We start from the raw sequence: 18,833 nt of genomic DNA on the forward strand, positions 1-18,833 counted from the left end.
ATGTGTTTAACTGTTGCATTGTACATAGAAACCTGATGACTCAAACCTGATGACATGATGTAGAGTAGGCTCTGATAGAGCTGTTTTTCCAAAACAGAATCTTGGATGTACTTTTCACAACATAGAGCGCTTCACAGAGCAGCAGATGGTTCAAGAACGGACGGAAGTTTTCAGAAACGAGAGCGTTGGTCAGGGTTCAGCATGTGAGATGATTGAGTGCCGTTTTGTCTCAGAGTTGCTGCTAACTGAATCACCCCCACCGTGAAAACAAGCCATCGAACAACTCGCATCAGTAGGAGCCTACTGACCACATGCATGCTCCCTTTTCCCCGACCACGGGGAATTTTCTCTGAATGTGAACATCTCAAAGTAAAAGACAAAAAGCTAAATATGCTAACTAAATTGCGCTAGTCACTGATGTTGGGACCCCCTTTCTACCTGTGTCCCTGCTTAAAGAGCCAGGAACGTAAACACATTTACAGGTTAATACATTTATTCATATATTTATGTAAATATATTACAGAAATGTTTATTTCATACCCAGTTCATCTTCAGCCCTCCACTCAAGTCCATTATGGGATGCCTACTGTGTTTGTTGTATGGGGTGGTGGTATCCAAGGACACAGTATAAGCCAGGTACAAGAATAGAAGCGTTCAATGGGGCCTCACATTTGAAGCTTAAAGGTCGAGTCTGTGACAGCTGCCCTATGCTCGTGGGGCAGGACTTCATCCCTTTCTACAATATCATCCATGTGTGTGTTTTCATCCTTTCCCCTCCACAAGTATGTAAACATTTTGTACTCAGTGGTTTGTATATGGAAAATGAATGCATTGTACTCATACATTGTTTTCATGGTGATACAGAAAAGAATATGCGGTGTCTTGGTTCCTTTTTAAAAGGGATGTGTTAATAAACGCTGATGGAATAGGTGACGCTCTGGCTTGGGTTCATTTTTCTTCTTCTTCTTCTCTCGTCCTCCCGTACCATGAGTGTTTGGAACAGCTACTGTCTGAGGTGAGAGTACTGGTCCTTCTGAAGAGAAGTTTTCAATCACAAACTTTGACTGCTGTTGGTCTGGGACCAACAATCCAGTAAACCCCTTTAGTTTCCACAGACAAAGTACCAAACCCTCCTCTCTCTCTCCTCTCCTCATGCATGTCGTCACTTGCTGACCCTGGAGGTCTTGATCTTCTGGATCTCCTTGGAGCTCAGGACTAGCATGCCGTTCTTGAAGCGTCCCACCTGGCCCGTGGGGGCAGAGCTGCCTGAGGAAGACTTCCTCTTCTCGTCCCTGGAGGACAGGATTAGAGAGAGAGATAGAGAGAGATAGAGCAGAAGAGGGTTATCATCAGGCCTTGGAATAACAAGGACTCTGTAGCTCACCCAGAAGATTATGCGTGTTGTGGAGCAACACTATCATGGGATAGGATTGTGAATGGTAGGATAGGGTAAGGTAGGATTTGGTAGGGTGAGGTGAGGTAAGGTAATATAGGGTCAGGTGAGGTTGGGAAATCTCACCTCGGTTTACTCTTCTTTTTCTTCTTCTTCAGGTCCTGGAAAGCAGACAAGTCATTAAGACCCGAGGGAACATCAGTCTGACAGACATGAAGGGTTTACCGAACAACTACTTCAACAAGTCTTCAGCTATTGTTAGTCGAGACAAAGCCTGGAGTGTCAAACTGTCATGAAAACAATAAGGTGGCTGCATCAACTCACTGTCTGGACCTCTTCCCTGGCTTTCTGCTTCTTGTCCTTACTCATCTGCTGGTACAACTTGTAGTTCACATATTCCTTTTTAGGGGGCTAAAGGCAGAGGAAAAACAACAGTGAGTGGCTTCTTTCTTAACCCAGGGAACACAGCCTTTAGCTACGTCTGAATAGAGCAGAGCGGATTTAATGGCGCGGGAGTGAGGAAGAGAGACAGGATTCATGTGAGAGAGAGAGACACAGACAGACAGAGAGAATGTTCTCAGCTCCAATACCTTGGCTCCCAGCATGATGGCTCTCTCCTGTTCAAACATCCTCTGCTGCTCCTTCTTATACCCTGTGATCCCAAACCTGTGCACCTCTAACCGAGCCTGGCACACACGGAAATCTTGATAAAATACACCTCACAAAGCCTTAAACCAATTAACAGAAAGAGCCAGAGACAAGATGAACCACTAGATGGGGGAAACGAGATTACGGATCTGTTACCTTTTCTAAACTGAATTCTTCCAATAACTCCGGCTTCTGTTTCTCCTTTGTTTTGGACTTCTGAAAGAGAGGGTGGAACGGTTGGCGATGCAGTGGTTCTGACAGGAGGCACAGAAATAGAACATGCTGGCTGGGGGGGGGGGGGACTGAAGAAAGAGAGAAAACTGGCATTTACATCAGCCTCAAGGGTGGTACGAAATGTCAATCTATGCATGATGCAAGCTATGTGAAATCAATGTCTTTGGGCTGATTATGGTCCATTCAGAACACTGGTGGCAAATGAAGCATCATTATTTAAGACTGAGGCTATTATGCACATTCAATCATCCCGGACAACAATATTATTGTGACAACGTGATTGCTGCTGGTGCTTTGCTGCCTATATTTATAGGACTGAGATGAGCAGGATGACAAAGTGGAAGGAAGAACTGTGTGTGTGTGTGTGTGTGTGTGTGTGTGTATTCATCTTCCAATAGACACTGCTGTGATTCAAATCTAATCTTATTTGTATAGCCTTTTTAAAGCAATGGCACAGAGGACTTCACATATGCTCACAGACCTATGGGCTGTGAGCACCAAAAAACAACTTAAAACCTCCAGGAAGTCATGGAAAGGCTCAGAGAGAAAACATGAAAAAACGTCGGGAAGAGAAAACACTCATCTCCTTTCTTTAAACATGCCAATATCTGTGTCCCAAAATGGCCACCCTTTTTGTAACTGTACAGTTTTACAATTCACTGTTGGGGTGACTACTAATGCCATGACCTTCAACCTACCAATAACTAATCAGCCTATGGTTATGACCTACCTCCTTTATCTCAGTTGAGGCTACAGGTACCATGGGACTCTTCTTTGTCATGAGTTTTTTCATGGGGTCCTGGAAGGTCACCACTTCTACTCCTGGCGGATGATGTTGATTGTCGGACTCTGTTTTCGTTACGTCGGAGCAGGTTCCTGAACCGTCCTGTTGCTGTACTTCCTCAAGAAGACAGTCTTCATCTGCACATGCTTCCTTCCGCTCTTCCGCGGTTCTTTTCCGTTTCTTTTTCTGTGACTTGTTTTTTCGCCTTGCTGGTCCATCACCTAAAACAATGAGATACATGTACGATGGTTATCAATGACCACCATGTTAGCGCCAATACTAATGTCATCTCAACAAGCACTGTACCGACTCATCTCGTCATGTCTAGCCACACAGTACTCTCTATACAGCCTCTCACTTTTCATCAAATCGTTTAATTGTTTGCTAGGTTATTTCCAGAATACGGTTATCAGTTGTATATGTTCAGAAGTCAGACAACAAACGCAATATTGCAGGACGGGGTTAAGAAGACAAATAGACAGAATTTAGCTTGTAGCAAGCTAACTAACTAGACGCATGCATGCCATTTGCTAAGCTACGAAACTGCCTGCCATATTAGCACTAGCTAGCTAAAATGCATACAATTAATTTATGAAGCATGGTAAACCTATCCAACTACATCAAGCATTAAATCACGGTAGGCTTCTTCTGATAGGATTGTCAACAAGTTAATCACGGAAAATAGTTTGTTTACATGCTGGTGCCGGGTGAGTGACGCTAGCTCAACTTTAGTAATGCTAGCTAGTTAGCTCCTGTTTGTGCTCACCAAAATCATACAGATTGTTTAGGACATCGTCAAGATAGGACTGATCCAAGTCCTCTTCGTTTTCGTTGTTCATTTCAATCAATCGACACTGTTGCGGATAGGAAATTAAGTTTGTAGGAGTAAACTGGTTAGCTACTGTAGTAACCTGTTTGACTGTATCTGATCCCACGTGGGAAAACGCGATAGAAAATTCAGGAGACAAATTGTAGTTTAGCGGTTACCGTAGTTACTTATTGTACAAACAAGGAAGTGCAATACAGCACCACCCATGTGAGATTTTTCGACATTAATGCAGCTTCCACGTTTTTATACATTTTATTGAGGAATGGCTTCAAATTCTCTTTATTCGGTATGTATCCTTTGCAAACTTGACGCCAAGCTGTCTCGTTTCTAGCTACAGTAACCCACCATCAGCTGCCCAACCCACAAATATTTTTAAGTTTGACACTTTTGACACTTTTCAGAAAATGTGTTTTAAGTTAGGGAACGAGCATAGTGGTATTTTATATATAGGTACATGTACCTATACTTTAGCTCAGTTTTTGTTATGGCATAAATGTGTTGCCTTGTGGTAGCTAGGTGACCGTAGCTACATAATTGCACAATACGCTGTGCCTTGTCTGCTCAGCAAAGGGACCCAGTGCTGAAAAAGAGGGATGACTTCGAAGACATGTTGGAGGAGCGGAGGAACTCAAGCGATCTGAGATATGTGTTGAAATGCTACGCGCCCCTACTGTATAAAGGTGTGACGCCCTGCACAGCCAGCAAGCTGAAGGACATCGTGCTTCATTCTGATCAGCTCCGCTATGTCATCAATCAGGTAATCTATCACTTGTTTATTCAGTCAATGCAGCGTCAGATACCGATTGTCAAGTGTGCCACGTTTTAGTTTGCCAAGTGAGTTCAGGCTCAGTTTAGTCTACAGCTAAGAGAGCAGGGTCACACAAGCCCCTGAGAGACATTGATATGGTTATCAGTATCACTTGGATGTGAGAGAGAACAACATGATCAAGGTCACTGTCTCCTATTCATTGGTGGATGGCTGTGTGTGTCTAGCTGTCCAGGGAGACTGGCGAGGACCGTGAGCTCATCCAGGAGGAGGCCTCGGCCATCTTGGATGAAATGGCTCACCGCCAGCAGATCAGCACTGTCAGGTTCTTAGCCTACACGCTCACCAAGGCCTTCAAGATCATCTTCCGGAACATCAGGGTCAACGAGGATGGCATCCAGAGGGTGAGTCCGCAGTCGTGTGAACAAATACACACACATACACACACATACACACACACTCAGTCTCCCCCCCCCCCCCCCCTCACAGCTGCAGCAGGCCATCCAGGAACACCCAGTAGTCCTCCTGCCCAGTCACCGTAGTTACATGGACTTCCTGCTGATGTCATACATCCTGTTCACCTACGACCTCACACTTCCTGTCATCGCGGCCGGGATGGGTAAGCATTGTGTTTTGGACATGGGCCGAGTTGGACGTTGTGCTTCAATATGGTTATGCCCTGCTATTGTTTTTCCTGTAGATTTCATGGGAATGAAGTTCATAGGAGAGATGCTGCGGATGTCGGGGGCGTTCTTCCTCCGCCGCTCGTTCGGAGGAGACAGGCTGTACTGGGCTGTGTTCTCTGAGTACGTCAAGACCATGCTGAGGGTGCGTTCACAGCTGTTGCACAGTGCCAAGCTGTTGCGCAACGAATCACTCTTAAAAAACGACTTAATTCTTCCTCTATTTTTTCTAGAACTACACTAAATTCTGAAATTGAAGTGCCAGGTTGAACTCTTTATTTGTGTTTCAGAGTGGATATGCACCAATCGAGTTCTTCCTAGAAGGAACCAGAAGCCGAACATCCAAGTCCCTCACTCCAAAATTAGGTAGGGGAAACGTCACCATGGAGACTAGTTGAGAGAAGACATCTGTTAGCTGTTCTGAGCCCATACACCCAGACTCCTCACTGCACACAGTCAGTGTTTACCAGCTAGCTGAAGCAGGGTGAGAGAGTACAATCCCCCTCTACCTCAGTCGTACCTGTCAGTCTTCCTACTGGAGGTCACTGCTGACCTGGCCTGCTATTTTGCTGAGGGAAGCACTTTTCTTGTTTTGGATACTTTTTTTATTTTCATTTCCCAGCGTGCAGGGGGGTGGCAGGTGGCAGGAGCTGGCTTTTGTGCTGGCGTGGCTGTTGAACACTCAGGGGAGAGGCGCCACACTGCCTCTCCTCCGTAAGCCTCCGTTTTCCACCCGAGGCACAGATGGCGGAACGCTCATTTACTGTATCACATTTCCCCCTCATAATGATAGTCTGGTTGTAAGACCTGAGGTAAATGCATAAAAAAAGGTACATTTTGCTAAGCCTGCAGAAGCTGGTGTTTAGCAGAACAGCCGTGTCCATATCCACTCAATGCTCGGTGGTATAAATGGATGGATGAAGGAATAGATTAATAAAACGGGTCAAAGACAGATGGAGGGATGAAAGAAGTATGGTCGAAGGCTTTTATCCATCTTCAGCAGAGCATTGTTCTCCTTCCTGTCCAGGTCTGCTGAACATAGTGATGGAGCCCTTCTTCAAGGGTGAGGTGTTTGACGTCAGCCTGGTTCCGGTCAGCATCAGCTACGAGAGGATCATGGAGGAGACTCTGTATGCCCGGGAGCTTCTGGGCGTGCCCAAACCCAAGGAGTCCACCTCTGTGAGTCTTCCATTGGCTCTGCTCCTGTCAGTCAAACGACAGACAACCTATCATAGGATCCTGTTCACACCTTCCTATTTATTCACCCATTTACTGTCATGTTTGTCTGCTCATCCACCCATCCACTTATGTATTTGTTCCTCCATTCTTAGCTTGTGTGTGTATGTGTGTGTTTTGCCCCTCAGGGTCTGCTGAAAGCCCGCAATGTCCTTAGTGAGGACTATGGCAGCATCCATGTCTACTTTGGCCAGCCAGTCTCAGTCAGAAGTCTGGCTCACAGCAGAGTCAACCGAGCAGAATACAACTGTCTGCCCAGGTACACACCCTAACCCTCAAAGGGTCCTAATGAGAGGGTGTAGGTGTTTTGCGGTGGGTCCTTTGGTTCCCCATTGACCCTACCTTCCGTTTCAGACACATTCCCAGAAGGCCGAGCAGGGAGGCCCAGGCGTTGGTGAATGACGCGGCTTATCGAGTCGTGCGTCTGCAGGAGGAGAACATGGTCCTGAAGCCCTGGGTTCTGATGGCCTTGTTGCTGCTCCAGAACCACACCACAGACCAGGACCAGAACCAGGGCATGGAGCTGGACCTGCTGACGGAACAGAGCCTGTGGCTCAGACACCTGGCCCGGGAATACGGGGCCTTCCTGGACTGGCCTGGTACACACACATACACCCTCTCTCTTACTCTAGGTTGAGGTGGTAATTGTGTTTGAACCACTAGTATTTGATATCAAGTTGCCTTTGATGTGAGGAAGACTTTGTTTGGTTAGTGGTATACATGTAGATCTCTCTGTCCTCCACCCTTTCACACAGCCTGTTAAGGCGGGAATGTTGCACCTTTATGTCGATTAGTTCTGTATGAAAGGTGCGGACACGGAATGGGGAGGTCATTGTTATACTGGCAACAAGCACTATGTACTCCCCGCCCCTTCTCCAGACCATGTCCCTCCAGCCACGGTGGTCTCCTCCAGCCTGTCTCTCCACAAAGGCCTGGTGTGTGTGTCCGGAGGCCGCGTGAGGCTGCTGGAGGCAGGCTCCTCTCCCTCCTCGACCAGCCCGGAGGAGAGCCTCTTCTCCCGGGCTGTGGGCATGCTGGCCTGCACCTCCTACAGGAACCAGGTCCTCCACATCTTCCTCAGACCAGCCCTGCTGGCCACAGCCATGCACACTGCAAACTCCACGAAGAAAGGTGAGCGATTTGTTCACAGAAATGTTCCCCCGAATCTGGTTGAGTAGTCTAGACGGTAGTCTTAGTCGTCTAGTCTGAGGTGTTTTTTTGTTGTTTTAAAAGGTGTCTTCCTCAGAGCCTGTCTAACTCCACCTTGTCTGTTCTCAGAGGACGTCTACAACGGCTTCAGCTTCCTCAGGAACATCTTCTCCAACGAGTTCATCCTCTGTCCTGGAGACACGGTGCAGGTATGAGCAGAAACCTGTCTTGACAGGACTGTCTCGACAGTAGTGGGTTTTTCGTTTCCCCTGGTTAATTTATCAGTCAGTCAATACAGGAAGTAGTATGCAGGTGTAGTTGTGATGAATCTGTTCCGTGTCGTGCTGTGCAGGACTACGAGGAGGCGTGCTACCTGCTGGTGAAGACCGGGGCTGTGCAGGTGCTTCAAGATCATCTGCTGGGGACCGACAGGACACAGGACACACTGTCCTTCCTCGTGGCTGTCCTGGAGCCTTTCATTCAGGGATACCAGGTACACACACACACACCCTTAGACAGGGATACCAGGTACACACACACACCCTTAGACAGGGATACCAGGTACACACACACACACGCACACACGCACACACACACACCCTTAGACAGGGATACCAGGCACACACACACACATCCTTAGACAGGGATACCAGGTGTGCTGTGTGCGGTCTACACCCCACCTTCCAGGGCCAGTTTAACTGGCAGTTTATGTGTCATTTGTGTCCTGAAGGTGGTGTGTCGGTTCCTGTGTGAGGAGGCAGGGGAGGGGCTGACCGAGAAAGAGTTTGTCCCGGCCGTCAGGAGTTTTGCGGTCAAGCTCATCCTGGCAGGTAGGTAAACTCCCCCTCGCTTGTTCGCTCGCTCACTCACTCACTCACTCTCACAATGAATCCACCAATGAAGGACTGTGCGTGTGTGTGCACGTCCACAGGCAGTCTGAGGTGCTACGAGGTCTTGTCGTCTGACCTGCAGAAAAACTCCCTGGCGGCTCTACTGCGCATGGGGGCGGTACAGAAGGTCAAAGGGTAAGAGCACATGAACCAGCCCACTGACCGTTAAGAGGGACAAACCGTTACTCACTTAAATCCATATTCCAAAGTGGATTGGATGAATGAGAAGGTGTCTTGAGTCCTACGAAAAAAGGTTTGACTTAGTTGAATGTGAACTGGGATGGGATTCTAACCCATGTCAAAGAGGTATAAACTGTATTTTTGAATGGCGTGAGTATTTGGTTCATGAATCTTCTGCTGCTTTGTCTCAGAGCTGACAAGGTGACCCTGAAGGTGAACAAGATGGCGGTGAACTCACTAGAAGACACGTTGGGTAAGAGACTGCTAGCTATCGAAGCACACACGAGGCTATGGTAGACCATGGATGTACGATGGGCGTGCTTTGGTCCCAGGCATGAGGTGCAGACAAAATCGAACAGTAGATTTTATGATTTGTCATGACTAACCCAGTAATTGTAATTGTACAGAGGTCGGAACTACAAGAAGGTATGTTGTATAAGTAGATGGCGTTACACTAGTCTGTTCTGCTGTCTCCTTGCTTCTATCTAGCTACCCTGTTATCCAGATTACAACATCTGTTCCAGTTAAACTTTAGTTTCCGGTGTTTGCTTTCTTTGATGTTGCTGAGAAGCATCTTGACAGCTAGCTAGCCAGCTAGTTAGCTAGCTCACCATGGGCTTTCCCAACACAACAGTTGTTTTTATGTTTTGTTTTATTTTTCAGTTTTTCTCAACCCCCCGCCTTCTCTCTGTCTTTGCACCCTTCATTCCTTTTCTTGTCTCTCCTTTCCTCTCTCTCTCTCTATCTATATCTATCTATCTATCTATCTCTCTTCTCTCTCTCTCTCACTCACCCAGGAGGAAAACTTTGCGCTCAGAAAGCTGTCCTCGCTCGCCTCTAACTGTCATCCTCACCGGAGCAGAAGGAAAGTCTGGAGAGCATGTCTTCTGGATTCATTAGCATATGAAGCTGAGCATTCCGGAACCTTCTGTGTTCCACCACTGGGGCCGACTACAAAGGCTGCCGTCAGGCGTCTGCTAGCGGGGACTTCACACACCTGCCACGTGGAGCTCTCCTCTCACAAGAAGAGGTTTCCGACAGCTAACACCTCACAAAGTTTCTTATGTCTCCAGGCCCCTGACTAAGCTCTTGTGTCTCTCTTCAGAAACCTTTTGAATCAGACCTGATGCTGCCAACTCAAGTCTTGAAGTATCTGGTTTTGATTAACGTGCGTGATGTAATACGTTGTGGCGTGTGTCAAATGTTCTAACTGCTTGGACTTTAGCTCTGTCTACTGCTGTTTGTTACAACGAAAATAGAGGTCTGCTTTACATAACAATGTTTAATAGGTTTTGTTTGCACTTTTGTATTAATCTACGTATATGTTTGCACGGTGATGTGGACCTGTCGAATGATGTTCCTATCTATAGTTCTATATTCCCCTTTTGTAAAGAGAATTGTTGCCTTTGTAGTTTTTTGGGGGTTAAAAATGACCCCAAAGGAGGATTGGATTATGTTATAAGGTGGGTGATAGTAGTCTATTTATATTAACGCTGGGTAAATGGAGCATTAACCATTTCAGATATTGTATTTTAACATTACAATCTATTACAAAGGATTTAATTAAGTCAAAGTGGACCTGAACCACCTACGAACCAAGCCAAAAGAGGTGGAGGTGGATTTTACTAGCCAACTGTCTGTTACCAAGGATTTCCCTGAACCATGTTGTCATTGAGCAAGACCCATGTTTCCTGTGGCGTGTTGTGTTTACGGCTGTTCCCATACCCTCAGCTACAGACTCTCAGCAGCATATCTAACGCCAAAGTGTTTCTCTGTCGCTTAACCGAAGGATCCTTTTAAGATGTCGAACACAGTCATTATTGGACACATTTTACAGCTTGTCTGGACGACTTTTGTCCTATGCAACACCTAGTGTTAGCGACTGTTGTCCTGGCTGTTGACGCCTATTTGTTTACACAAACCAACATAAACAGGAAGTTATCGACTGAGTGGAAGTCTCTGATGCCAAGGGCAGCAGATACACGACCACTCCTGTTCTGGCCAAAGCATTCTTACTGTCTGTTGCCTTTATGTAGACTGTGTTGATGTACTGACTGTGAAATGCTTTACCATTGGTGACTGTCCTTGTGGTGAGTCACAACAAAGCTATCTGAAGGTTTCGCTGTGAAGACCTATGATGATCCTGAGGTCTACACTTGGAATCTGCTGACTGGTGTGTATCAGGTCAATAAAGGATTTTTGAAGTATCATGGCTGGTTTTGTGTGTGTTAGCAACTCTGCTCCAGATGCCCTGGACCCACAGTCCTTACTATCTGTATTCATGATCAGGCTTATGTCATCTTTTATTATAATTCATGGACTGGTGATTCATTTAATCTGGTTCCAAGGATTTCTTTTCTAAATAATTGACCTTGGAACCCTAAAACGTTATTGTGAACCGCTGGTGGAAAATGTCCTAAACAGCCATACAAAGACTGTCTCTGTCTCTTACATCGTCACTTCAGGAACGTCCCCCCGTCATGTAACTCTGGCCCACCTCTAGGTGGAAGTGTAGCTCTTCAAATGCATCCACTCTCGTCCCTCCTCTTCCCCTCTCCCACTCTCCTTTCCTCCTCCTCCTGGCAGACAGACAGGTCTCTTGACAACAGCAGCATTGCTAATTCGATTGTCTTCTGCCTGGGCTGCTGAGTAAAACCTATGCAGTTATACAGACAGGCAGGCAGATGTACAGATATACAGGCAGGGAAACAGGCAGGCAGACAGACAGGCATGCAGATGGACAAACATACAGGTAGGAAAACAGTCAGGTAGGCAGGGAGACAAACGGACTGGCAAGCAAAAAAGCAGGCAGGTAGGTAGGTAGGTAGGTAGGTAGAAAGGCAAGCAGGTATAGGCAGGCAGTAGAGGAGGCGCTGGGGGGCGGGGGGCTGGGGTAGAGGCTGAGGCAGGTCTAACTCTGCTCTCTGTTCCTCATCTCCATCCATCTCCAGCTGAAAGATGGCTACAGCTTTATCAGCACTTTGTGTGTGGCTCCTGACATGCTTTATTTAAGGGGGCATGAACCAGATTAACTGTTCTCAACTGGGGGTATAGCCTTCCGTAAAGGCGTGTTTGTGTGTGAGTGTGGACAGAAATGCAGTTTCAGTGCTATTGTTTTCCTCCTGATATGAGCAGTTTTGAGTCCCTTGTCAAGTCCCCCCCCCCCCCCACCTCTCGCCCCTCAGTCCCCATCTCTACCCTCCCCTCTCTTAACACGTTGTTTTCCAAAGCCCCCCCCACACACAAACACACCACACACACATACCACACACACACATCCCGGGATGTCCTGTCATGCTGAAGACGCAGTGTGAACTCTCACTAGGGAGTGGATCCATTAGCACTCATTTCATCTTACACCCTCCACCTCCCGCCTTCCCTCTCTGCTGTGTGTGTATGTGGGGGGGGGGGGTTCTGTGTGTGAGAAAAAAAGGTATGTGTGCGTGTGTGTTAAAGAGAGATAAGAAGCATTTGTGTGTGTGCGGAGAGCAAGAAAAACACAAACCGACTGTGCTTGCGGTGTGTGAGAAAGTGAGAGTGTGTTTGTGTGTGTTTCTCCGGCACTGTGGGATTTCTGGAGCTGCCAGTTCTGACAGGTAAATAAATAATAATCCTGTGATGGCGACCGCAACGCAGTGACAGCCAGAGGAAGATTTAATAAAATCCAATAGGATCTAATTGAGGTGGTGAGCTGGAACCAGACCAACCCCCTGGAGAGCCATCAGTCTCTATTTCTGTCCTCCTCTCTGAGGAACATCATCTCTGAAAGAAGAAAGTCTCTGGTAAACGAATAGGTCTGCCAGGGTGAGTACTGGCTCTCCAGCTCCCTGTCTCTCTCCACATCCATTTCCTTGTCTCCTAAAAGCTCTCAGTTGCAGTTGACCAGTAAGACATCTAGGTCCTCCTTCAAGAGTAAGTACAGGGTTAATGAATTCGATTTCAGTCCGTTCACTGGAATGTTCTGCAACATGAGTTGTTGGTTTGTCTACTTACATTTAATATATGGCTCACAGTAATGTAAAAGTATTTTTCATTAGCTAAAGCTTTTAGCGTGTTTCTCAAAAGCTAATTAATGTTCTCTGGGAAAAGGGGGATATATTTTGTTGATGCAAAGCAATGAGCAAGCACTGAATGAAAAATCGGTTTCTTCTTTCTTCAAGCCGTGAAAGGTTTGTTCTCCTGGTTATTAGAACCCGCCCTCCTTCTGTTCTTCTGTCTTGTTTCTCCGTACCCCCTCAGGTGACTGTCATAGTCTCCCTGTGTTCTACCTGAGGGAAAAAAATAGAGACACAAAGAGATGAAGGATCACAGACTGCCTGCTTCTCTCTCGCCTCCTTCCCTTTCCTCCTCTCCTCCTCCTCTCCAACTCCGAACCAGCCTGTAGAATGTCATGAAACGAAACTACTGTGTAGTACACGATACCTCCATTCCCTGCATAGCTATTAGCTGTTTCAGCGCAACACACGGTATACTATACACAAACATATATTTTAGCACCCATGCATCCATTGACTGCAGTGCACTGCATGATTGGTCACAGTCTGGTGGATTCCTGTATCATACTGTGCAACAGTACAGTGACTGTAAGAAGACATTCTGACAATAATGTAGAAAATAGTATATATTACTGTATGCTACAGTTCATGGCACACACACACACACACACCATTCCGTAATCACCTTTTGTGAGGGGTCAGGTGGAATACAGGGTCCGGGGGCACCTTCTCCTGGGAGGTAGGCCCAAGGACACACCTGGTTTCTCGAACATTTCACCTGATTGAGTAACCAGGTGAAATGCATATGCTTGATTGTGCTTTCTTTAAAAGGTCCCGATTAGATGAAAGAGAGGACAGAGTGGAGCCGGAGAAATACTCGGGCAGAGGGACCGCCTGTGATTTCGCCGATTGTTTGTGTTAACTTTGTTTTGACGTAAAGTGTTTATTTTATCATTTTTGAAAATCCCAGTATGGCAGTGTGCCTGCTAGTGTTCTGGCTCCTCTGAACAAAAAATATAACTGAAGTGTTGCTGCAATTCTCCGTCTCAGCATCTCGTTTTTTCTCTCCTGCACCCGGGGGAAACATATTTGGTGACGGAGATAGCGAATTGTCACACTTTTTTAAAATGAGGTTTGTTTTCTCCATTCCACGGAGTCAGGTGGCTGAGCGGTTAGGGAGTCGGACTAGTAATCTGAAAGTTACCGGTTCGATTCCCGGCTGTGCAAAATGACGTTGTGTCCTTGGGCAAGGCACTTCACCCTACTTGCCTCGGGGGGAATGTCCCTGTACTTACTGTAAGTCGCTCTGGATAAGAGCATCTGCTAAATGTAAATGTTTCTGTCCTACTACACTCTTTCTTTCGTACTGTGTAACACTGTATTTACAACCACAAATGATTACAGTAAAAAAAAGTTTGGTTTCAATCTTGTTTTCGTGTTTACCATGAATTTTTCATCATCTCTGCCATTTACTTTCAATCTTGTACAGAAATATACAAAGGAGCTCATGGAAGAAGAGCTTTAGGTTTTGAATAACTGTGTAAATGATTTATCCAAAAATGTAATATAATGGGAAGTGTTTGCAACATGAGACAAATGTTTGCTTTTGAGACATGTTTGTAATTGGGTGTGCTTTGCCTTCGGCAAGGGCACAACCTTTGTTCTCTCACATATATATTATTGGGTGTGCTCAAGCCTTCGGCGAGAGCACAACCTTTGTTCTCTCACATATATTTATTATTGTGAGAATGCTGTTAAGCATTCTCACTATTGTTTTCCTGTTTCTCTTTATTATTGTGAGAATGCTGTTAAGCATTCTCACTATTGCTTTTCAACTTCTCAGTTCTTCCGCCGTTTTTTGGCCTTTAACTCGTTCTGCATACTTTAACCGATTCCTACAACTTTTGTATCAAAACGTTCAGCTCCTTCAGGAGATGATGGCTATGACTTTTGGTATTTCTCACTTTTATACTTTTTAAGACATTAAGGTTTTTGTGCAAATTATTCTCCCATTAAAAGTAATGGTAAATCCTTTCAAATCATTAACCCTTTCACACGTAGGTTCTAAATTCCTTGACTGGTCCCCCAGAGTGAGTTTTTTATGCGCGTGAGTTTGGATCAATCTCAACGTTCCAGAAATTGATTATGACGCATTAAAATCGAATTGCTATACAATTTAAGTATTTCTCGGTTCGCATTTTCCATTGACCTAGTTTGCACCCCGTATTAGTGACGAATACTCCATTCATTGGTTGTTTTGTTTATCCACCTTCTCGTTACGTATTTCTTCCGCTTCAGGGGACTGGCGGAAACCTTCAAAGTAGATATTTTGGCTATTATTCTGGTGACTGAAGTATTTGTATAACTCAAATTATACCACCCATATAGTTTGCACGATACTGAGATGAAAGCATGAACTGTTGTATTTCACGAGGTGATGTTTTTGCCAAACTAGCTAGCTCGTAGTGTAGTAAAGAGTCAATCAACAAGTTAGCTGTTACTAATTTACTAGGCTATGTTACGTTGTTTGTGTGGTCGGATTATAACGAATACAAAATAATTTGGATACATCCAGTCAGTCTAATTTGATTTCTATTCATCGTTTTGTTTTCTCTAGCTGGCTTCCATCTCGTAAACCTTCTGAGTTGGCAACGCAGCCAGTGTTCACAAAATAAGTTACTGGATGGAAGCCAGCTAAACGAAAACAAAACGATACATTACAATCCTAGTAATACGCTAGACTGACTAGATGCACTTGCATTACTTTGTTATAATCCTACTACACAAACTACGTAACATAGCCAAGTAAATTAGCAGTAACTGTTGATCGTCAACCAAATTGAGCTATACTGTAGGCGAGACTGGAACATGACTCCCAGACACCTCGGCGAAAGGCGATCAAGCAAGCTCATGCTGCTTGGATACCTTCAAACCTTTTTGGTTGGCTTCAATTTATCTGGGAAACTTTTCTGGTGAGTAGATTATTTATACCCACAAAATATACACATACCTGTGGCATGATATTGAGACGAAAGCATGACCTGTGGTTGTTTTCCACTATCTGATGTTTTTACTAGCTAGCTCGTAGTAAAGGGTATTATTCAGGTAACTAGCGATTACTAACTTGCCATGTTTAGTCAAATTAAAGCAAACACAATAATTCAGACATCCATTCTATATTGATGGCTATGTTTTGTGATCTCTTGCTACCATCTACTGTCATTAATTTCCGTGTTGATAGAAAATGTATTCCTCATTTATTGTCAGGCCACAGTTCAAGCAAAAATGAAATGGCAAGTGTAATTTGTTTGGAAAATCTGGGCTAGGGCTAGTTGATGGACGACATGTAGAATAAACCAGACTTTATGCTTATTCAATCTAACAACCTTTTGAAATGACAAGACGGCAATGTATGACTGTAATGTTTCATAGGGTAATGAAACGCACCACTTGTCATACCACTTGATTGCCTGCTGTTGACCGTTTTCTATATCTTGAACATCTCCCTATAATTTTACAGGTGAATGTTGGCCTGCACAGGCCCCGTTCCAAGAAACAGAACATGACAGCACTGCTGTACAAATTGTCCATGTATAGTACATGGCCTTCTCTCAGGTGTCGAGCAAGTACGGTCAGCACAAAGTGACCATTCCTTGCTGAACATCAACGAGACCGTCAAACACCTAATTCCTTGATGTACCAGCAGCATGTTTATTTTTTTTGCAAAGGCTGAAAGCCCATCTCCCATCCCACACCATCACCACATTGCATAGAGGGACTGTAGAGAGCATCCCAAGGAGCTGCATCACGGCCTGCAGAGGACAGTGAGGACAGCTGAGAAGATAGTCAGGATCTCTCTGCCCTCCCTCACAAACATCTATACCAAATGCTGCATCCCCAAACCCACACGCATTGTGGACAAACCCATGCACCCCACACGCTCCTGTACATCATCAAACTCAATATTTTTGCATATTGCTGCTACCTCAATAACTGATGTCCATGTATTATGGTATTAGTATGTTATGTTTACATTCAGTTTCCCTTGCACTAGCTTACTTGTTTACATTCACAGTATCCCCACTTCTTGGTGTTTTGAGGCATTTGTCACAAATTTCATCTTGTCTTATTGGACCAATTTTATTGACCTAATTCCACACAGTTGTTGTAGTTGTCTAGGTTATGTCTAGGTCCTGGAAGAACGTTGTTTTGTTTCATTGTGTACTGTAAGTATATGATGACAATAAATACCAGTTGACTTGTCATGACAACAGATCCAGAAATCCCAAGCCCTTCATGATCCTGGATGTCCATAGTGGATCCTGTGTAAAGGATCATGTCCTAAACATAGCCAGTACATCACACAACTCAAACATGCTGTACCTTTTTGCCGATATGTTGACGGAAGCTTTGCCTACCCCTACACAGTAAGGTTTTAAATAATTTTGATGTGATATTTTTTATACCTGTGTGCTAATGATATTCATTGATATGTAACGTGACAATGACGAGATTGTACCCTTTCCTGGACATGTAATTAGCTACCTGAAATGAGTAAAAGGATACGTGTTAAAAATTAAGAAACGTGTTGGTGTGGGCTTTTTAACTTATTAAAATATTTATTAAAATAACTTAGTACTGTCATTACTGTTCCGATTTTTAAATATTCACACAGGTGAATCCACAGTGAATTGATATGATATATTATCGTAGTGTAGCTTTCGAGAAGCTAACTTGGCTAATGACGATAATGTAGGCTGCCATGTTTTTTGTTTTGATCAGTACTCTGCATTGTGGGTGTCAAATGGTCAACGAGATGACCTAATCTTCTCACGAGAAAATACTGAGGTGTACGGGGTCAAGGGGTACATCATCAAGGGTCATATTTGTTGCCGGAAGACAAAAAAATCAAAGATGGCCTCTAGTAGCTCAAAACGAGACGAAAGACAGACGAATGTCAGATGTTTTAGATGCATATTTGTGAACGTATATCTATTATTTCGATCTCTGGTTGGTTGTACAATAGTAAAATCTGTTGAAAGCGATAGCCAAGTCAAGGAAAACGGATAATATTATGGTTTACTAGGTGGCGTGAGTAAAGCGTGAGTTATTTTTGGTTAGCTGTTAGCTAACATTAGCTAAACTAAATTGTTTGAACGTTTTCTTATGGATAATAAAGGTAAACTTTCTCAAAATATACAGTAAATTGAGATTCATGTTTATAACATACGCGTAGGCTAATGCTGAAGAGTTTATTGTTACGTAATAAGCCAAACTGGACATTCTAAAGGACGCGTTCCAACACACCGGTGTGTTGGTACGCTCCAGGGACCAGCCAGGACTCAACACACCGGTGTGTTCGTACGCGTCAAAGGGTTAAAAAGCTTCCTCCTCTTTCAAACGTAACTACTTCAGCTTACTTTCAGCTAGAGACACCATTCAACCTTTAAAATGTTCACAAGACATTCAGCTATTCCCAAATGATTCAGCTTTTTCAAATGTTCAGCCAATTTTGAATTATGACAGTTTGAAATACATTAAAATGTTTGCTCCTTCTTGATTTTTATGAATGAGCAGCCAGCAGAGTGGCACACTCTGCTGGCTGCTCTTTTTCTGATATTCAACTAATTTGTCAAACAAATTCCTCTAACGTTCATATAGTTTAACTTACAGAAACAAGTTATACCTTAAAATGTAGGAAAAATTGTCCTCTTTCAGCCAATGTAACTACTAAAGAGCTCACATTTACAGATTTTCAGCTATGAGCCTTGAAGCGAGAGCAGCCTTTCAAATTCTCTCACTAACTTCAATGGAGAGGTGAGTAAAATCAGTCAGAGAAAGCAAGAAGGAACAATATTTTGAAACTGCCGATAGAGTCGTATTTCTGACCGCACAGACATATAAAGGACATCTCTGGTTTCGGCAGAGTCTTGGGTCTCGGAAAATATCCTTATATTTTGGATTGGACGTATAGTTTTGCGTCTAGGTCAACTTGTTTGAGGTGTGGATGCTAGGTAAATGTTCGTTTTTCTCTCTGCCTAGCTCG

At 44.5% G+C, this 18,833-nt stretch overlaps 2 protein-coding genes across 2 annotated transcripts; one reads left to right on the forward strand and one right to left on the reverse strand.

Annotated features, from left to right (window-relative positions):
- Nucleotides 1-99: 99 nt before the first annotated feature.
- On the reverse strand, nt 100-4,035 carry c8h1orf131 (chromosome 8 C1orf131 homolog). Its single transcript, XM_062467683.1, has 7 exons — nt 3,826-4,035; nt 3,006-3,280; nt 2,198-2,257; nt 1,984-2,079; nt 1,718-1,804; nt 1,520-1,554; nt 100-1,292 (listed from the first exon to the last, which is right to left on the reverse strand). The coding sequence occupies exons 1-7, from the start codon at nt 3,896-3,898 to the stop codon at nt 1,163-1,165; spliced, it is 756 nt and encodes a 251-aa protein (XP_062323667.1). The 5' UTR covers nt 3,899-4,035; the 3' UTR covers nt 100-1,162.
- Nucleotides 4,036-4,045: 10 nt separating this feature from the next.
- gnpat (glyceronephosphate O-acyltransferase) lies at nt 4,046-10,991 on the forward strand. The gene is made up of 16 exons (XM_062467679.1): nt 4,046-4,174; nt 4,454-4,645; nt 4,882-5,058; nt 5,144-5,273; nt 5,355-5,482; nt 5,628-5,703; nt 6,365-6,516; nt 6,702-6,832; nt 6,928-7,172; nt 7,453-7,704; nt 7,852-7,931; nt 8,075-8,215; nt 8,453-8,552; nt 8,654-8,747; nt 8,984-9,045; nt 9,590-10,991. The coding sequence occupies exons 1-16, from the start codon at nt 4,151-4,153 to the stop codon at nt 9,631-9,633; spliced, it is 2,028 nt and encodes a 675-aa protein (XP_062323663.1). The 5' UTR covers nt 4,046-4,150; the 3' UTR covers nt 9,634-10,991.
- Nucleotides 10,992-18,833: the final 7,842 nt, after the last annotated feature.

The sequence above is a fragment of the Osmerus eperlanus genome, chromosome 8 (assembly GCF_963692335.1).
Source record: "Osmerus eperlanus chromosome 8, fOsmEpe2.1, whole genome shotgun sequence".
NCBI classification, from domain to species: domain Eukaryota; kingdom Metazoa; phylum Chordata; class Actinopteri; order Osmeriformes; family Osmeridae; genus Osmerus; species Osmerus eperlanus.

Coding starts and splice junctions, on each gene's coding strand:
- c8h1orf131 (XM_062467683.1), bottom strand. CDS start 3,898: ATGAACAACGAAAACGAAGAGGACTTGGATCAGTCCTATCTTGACGAT. Junction 2,080..2,197: donor AAGAATTCAGTTTAGAAAAG/GTAACAGATCCG, acceptor CGTGTGTGCCAG/GCTCGGTTAGAGGTGCACAG. Junction 1,805..1,983: donor CCATCATGCTGGGAGCCAAG/GTATTGGAGCTG, acceptor CTCTGCCTTTAG/CCCCCTAAAAAGGAATATGT.
- gnpat (XM_062467679.1), top strand. CDS start 4,151: ATGGCTTCAAATTCTCTTTATTCG. Junction 6,833..6,927: donor GAATACAACTGTCTGCCCAG/GTACACACCCTA, acceptor CTTCCGTTTCAG/ACACATTCCCAGAAGGCCGA. Junction 7,705..7,851: donor TGCAAACTCCACGAAGAAAG/GTGAGCGATTTG, acceptor GTCTGTTCTCAG/AGGACGTCTACAACGGCTTC.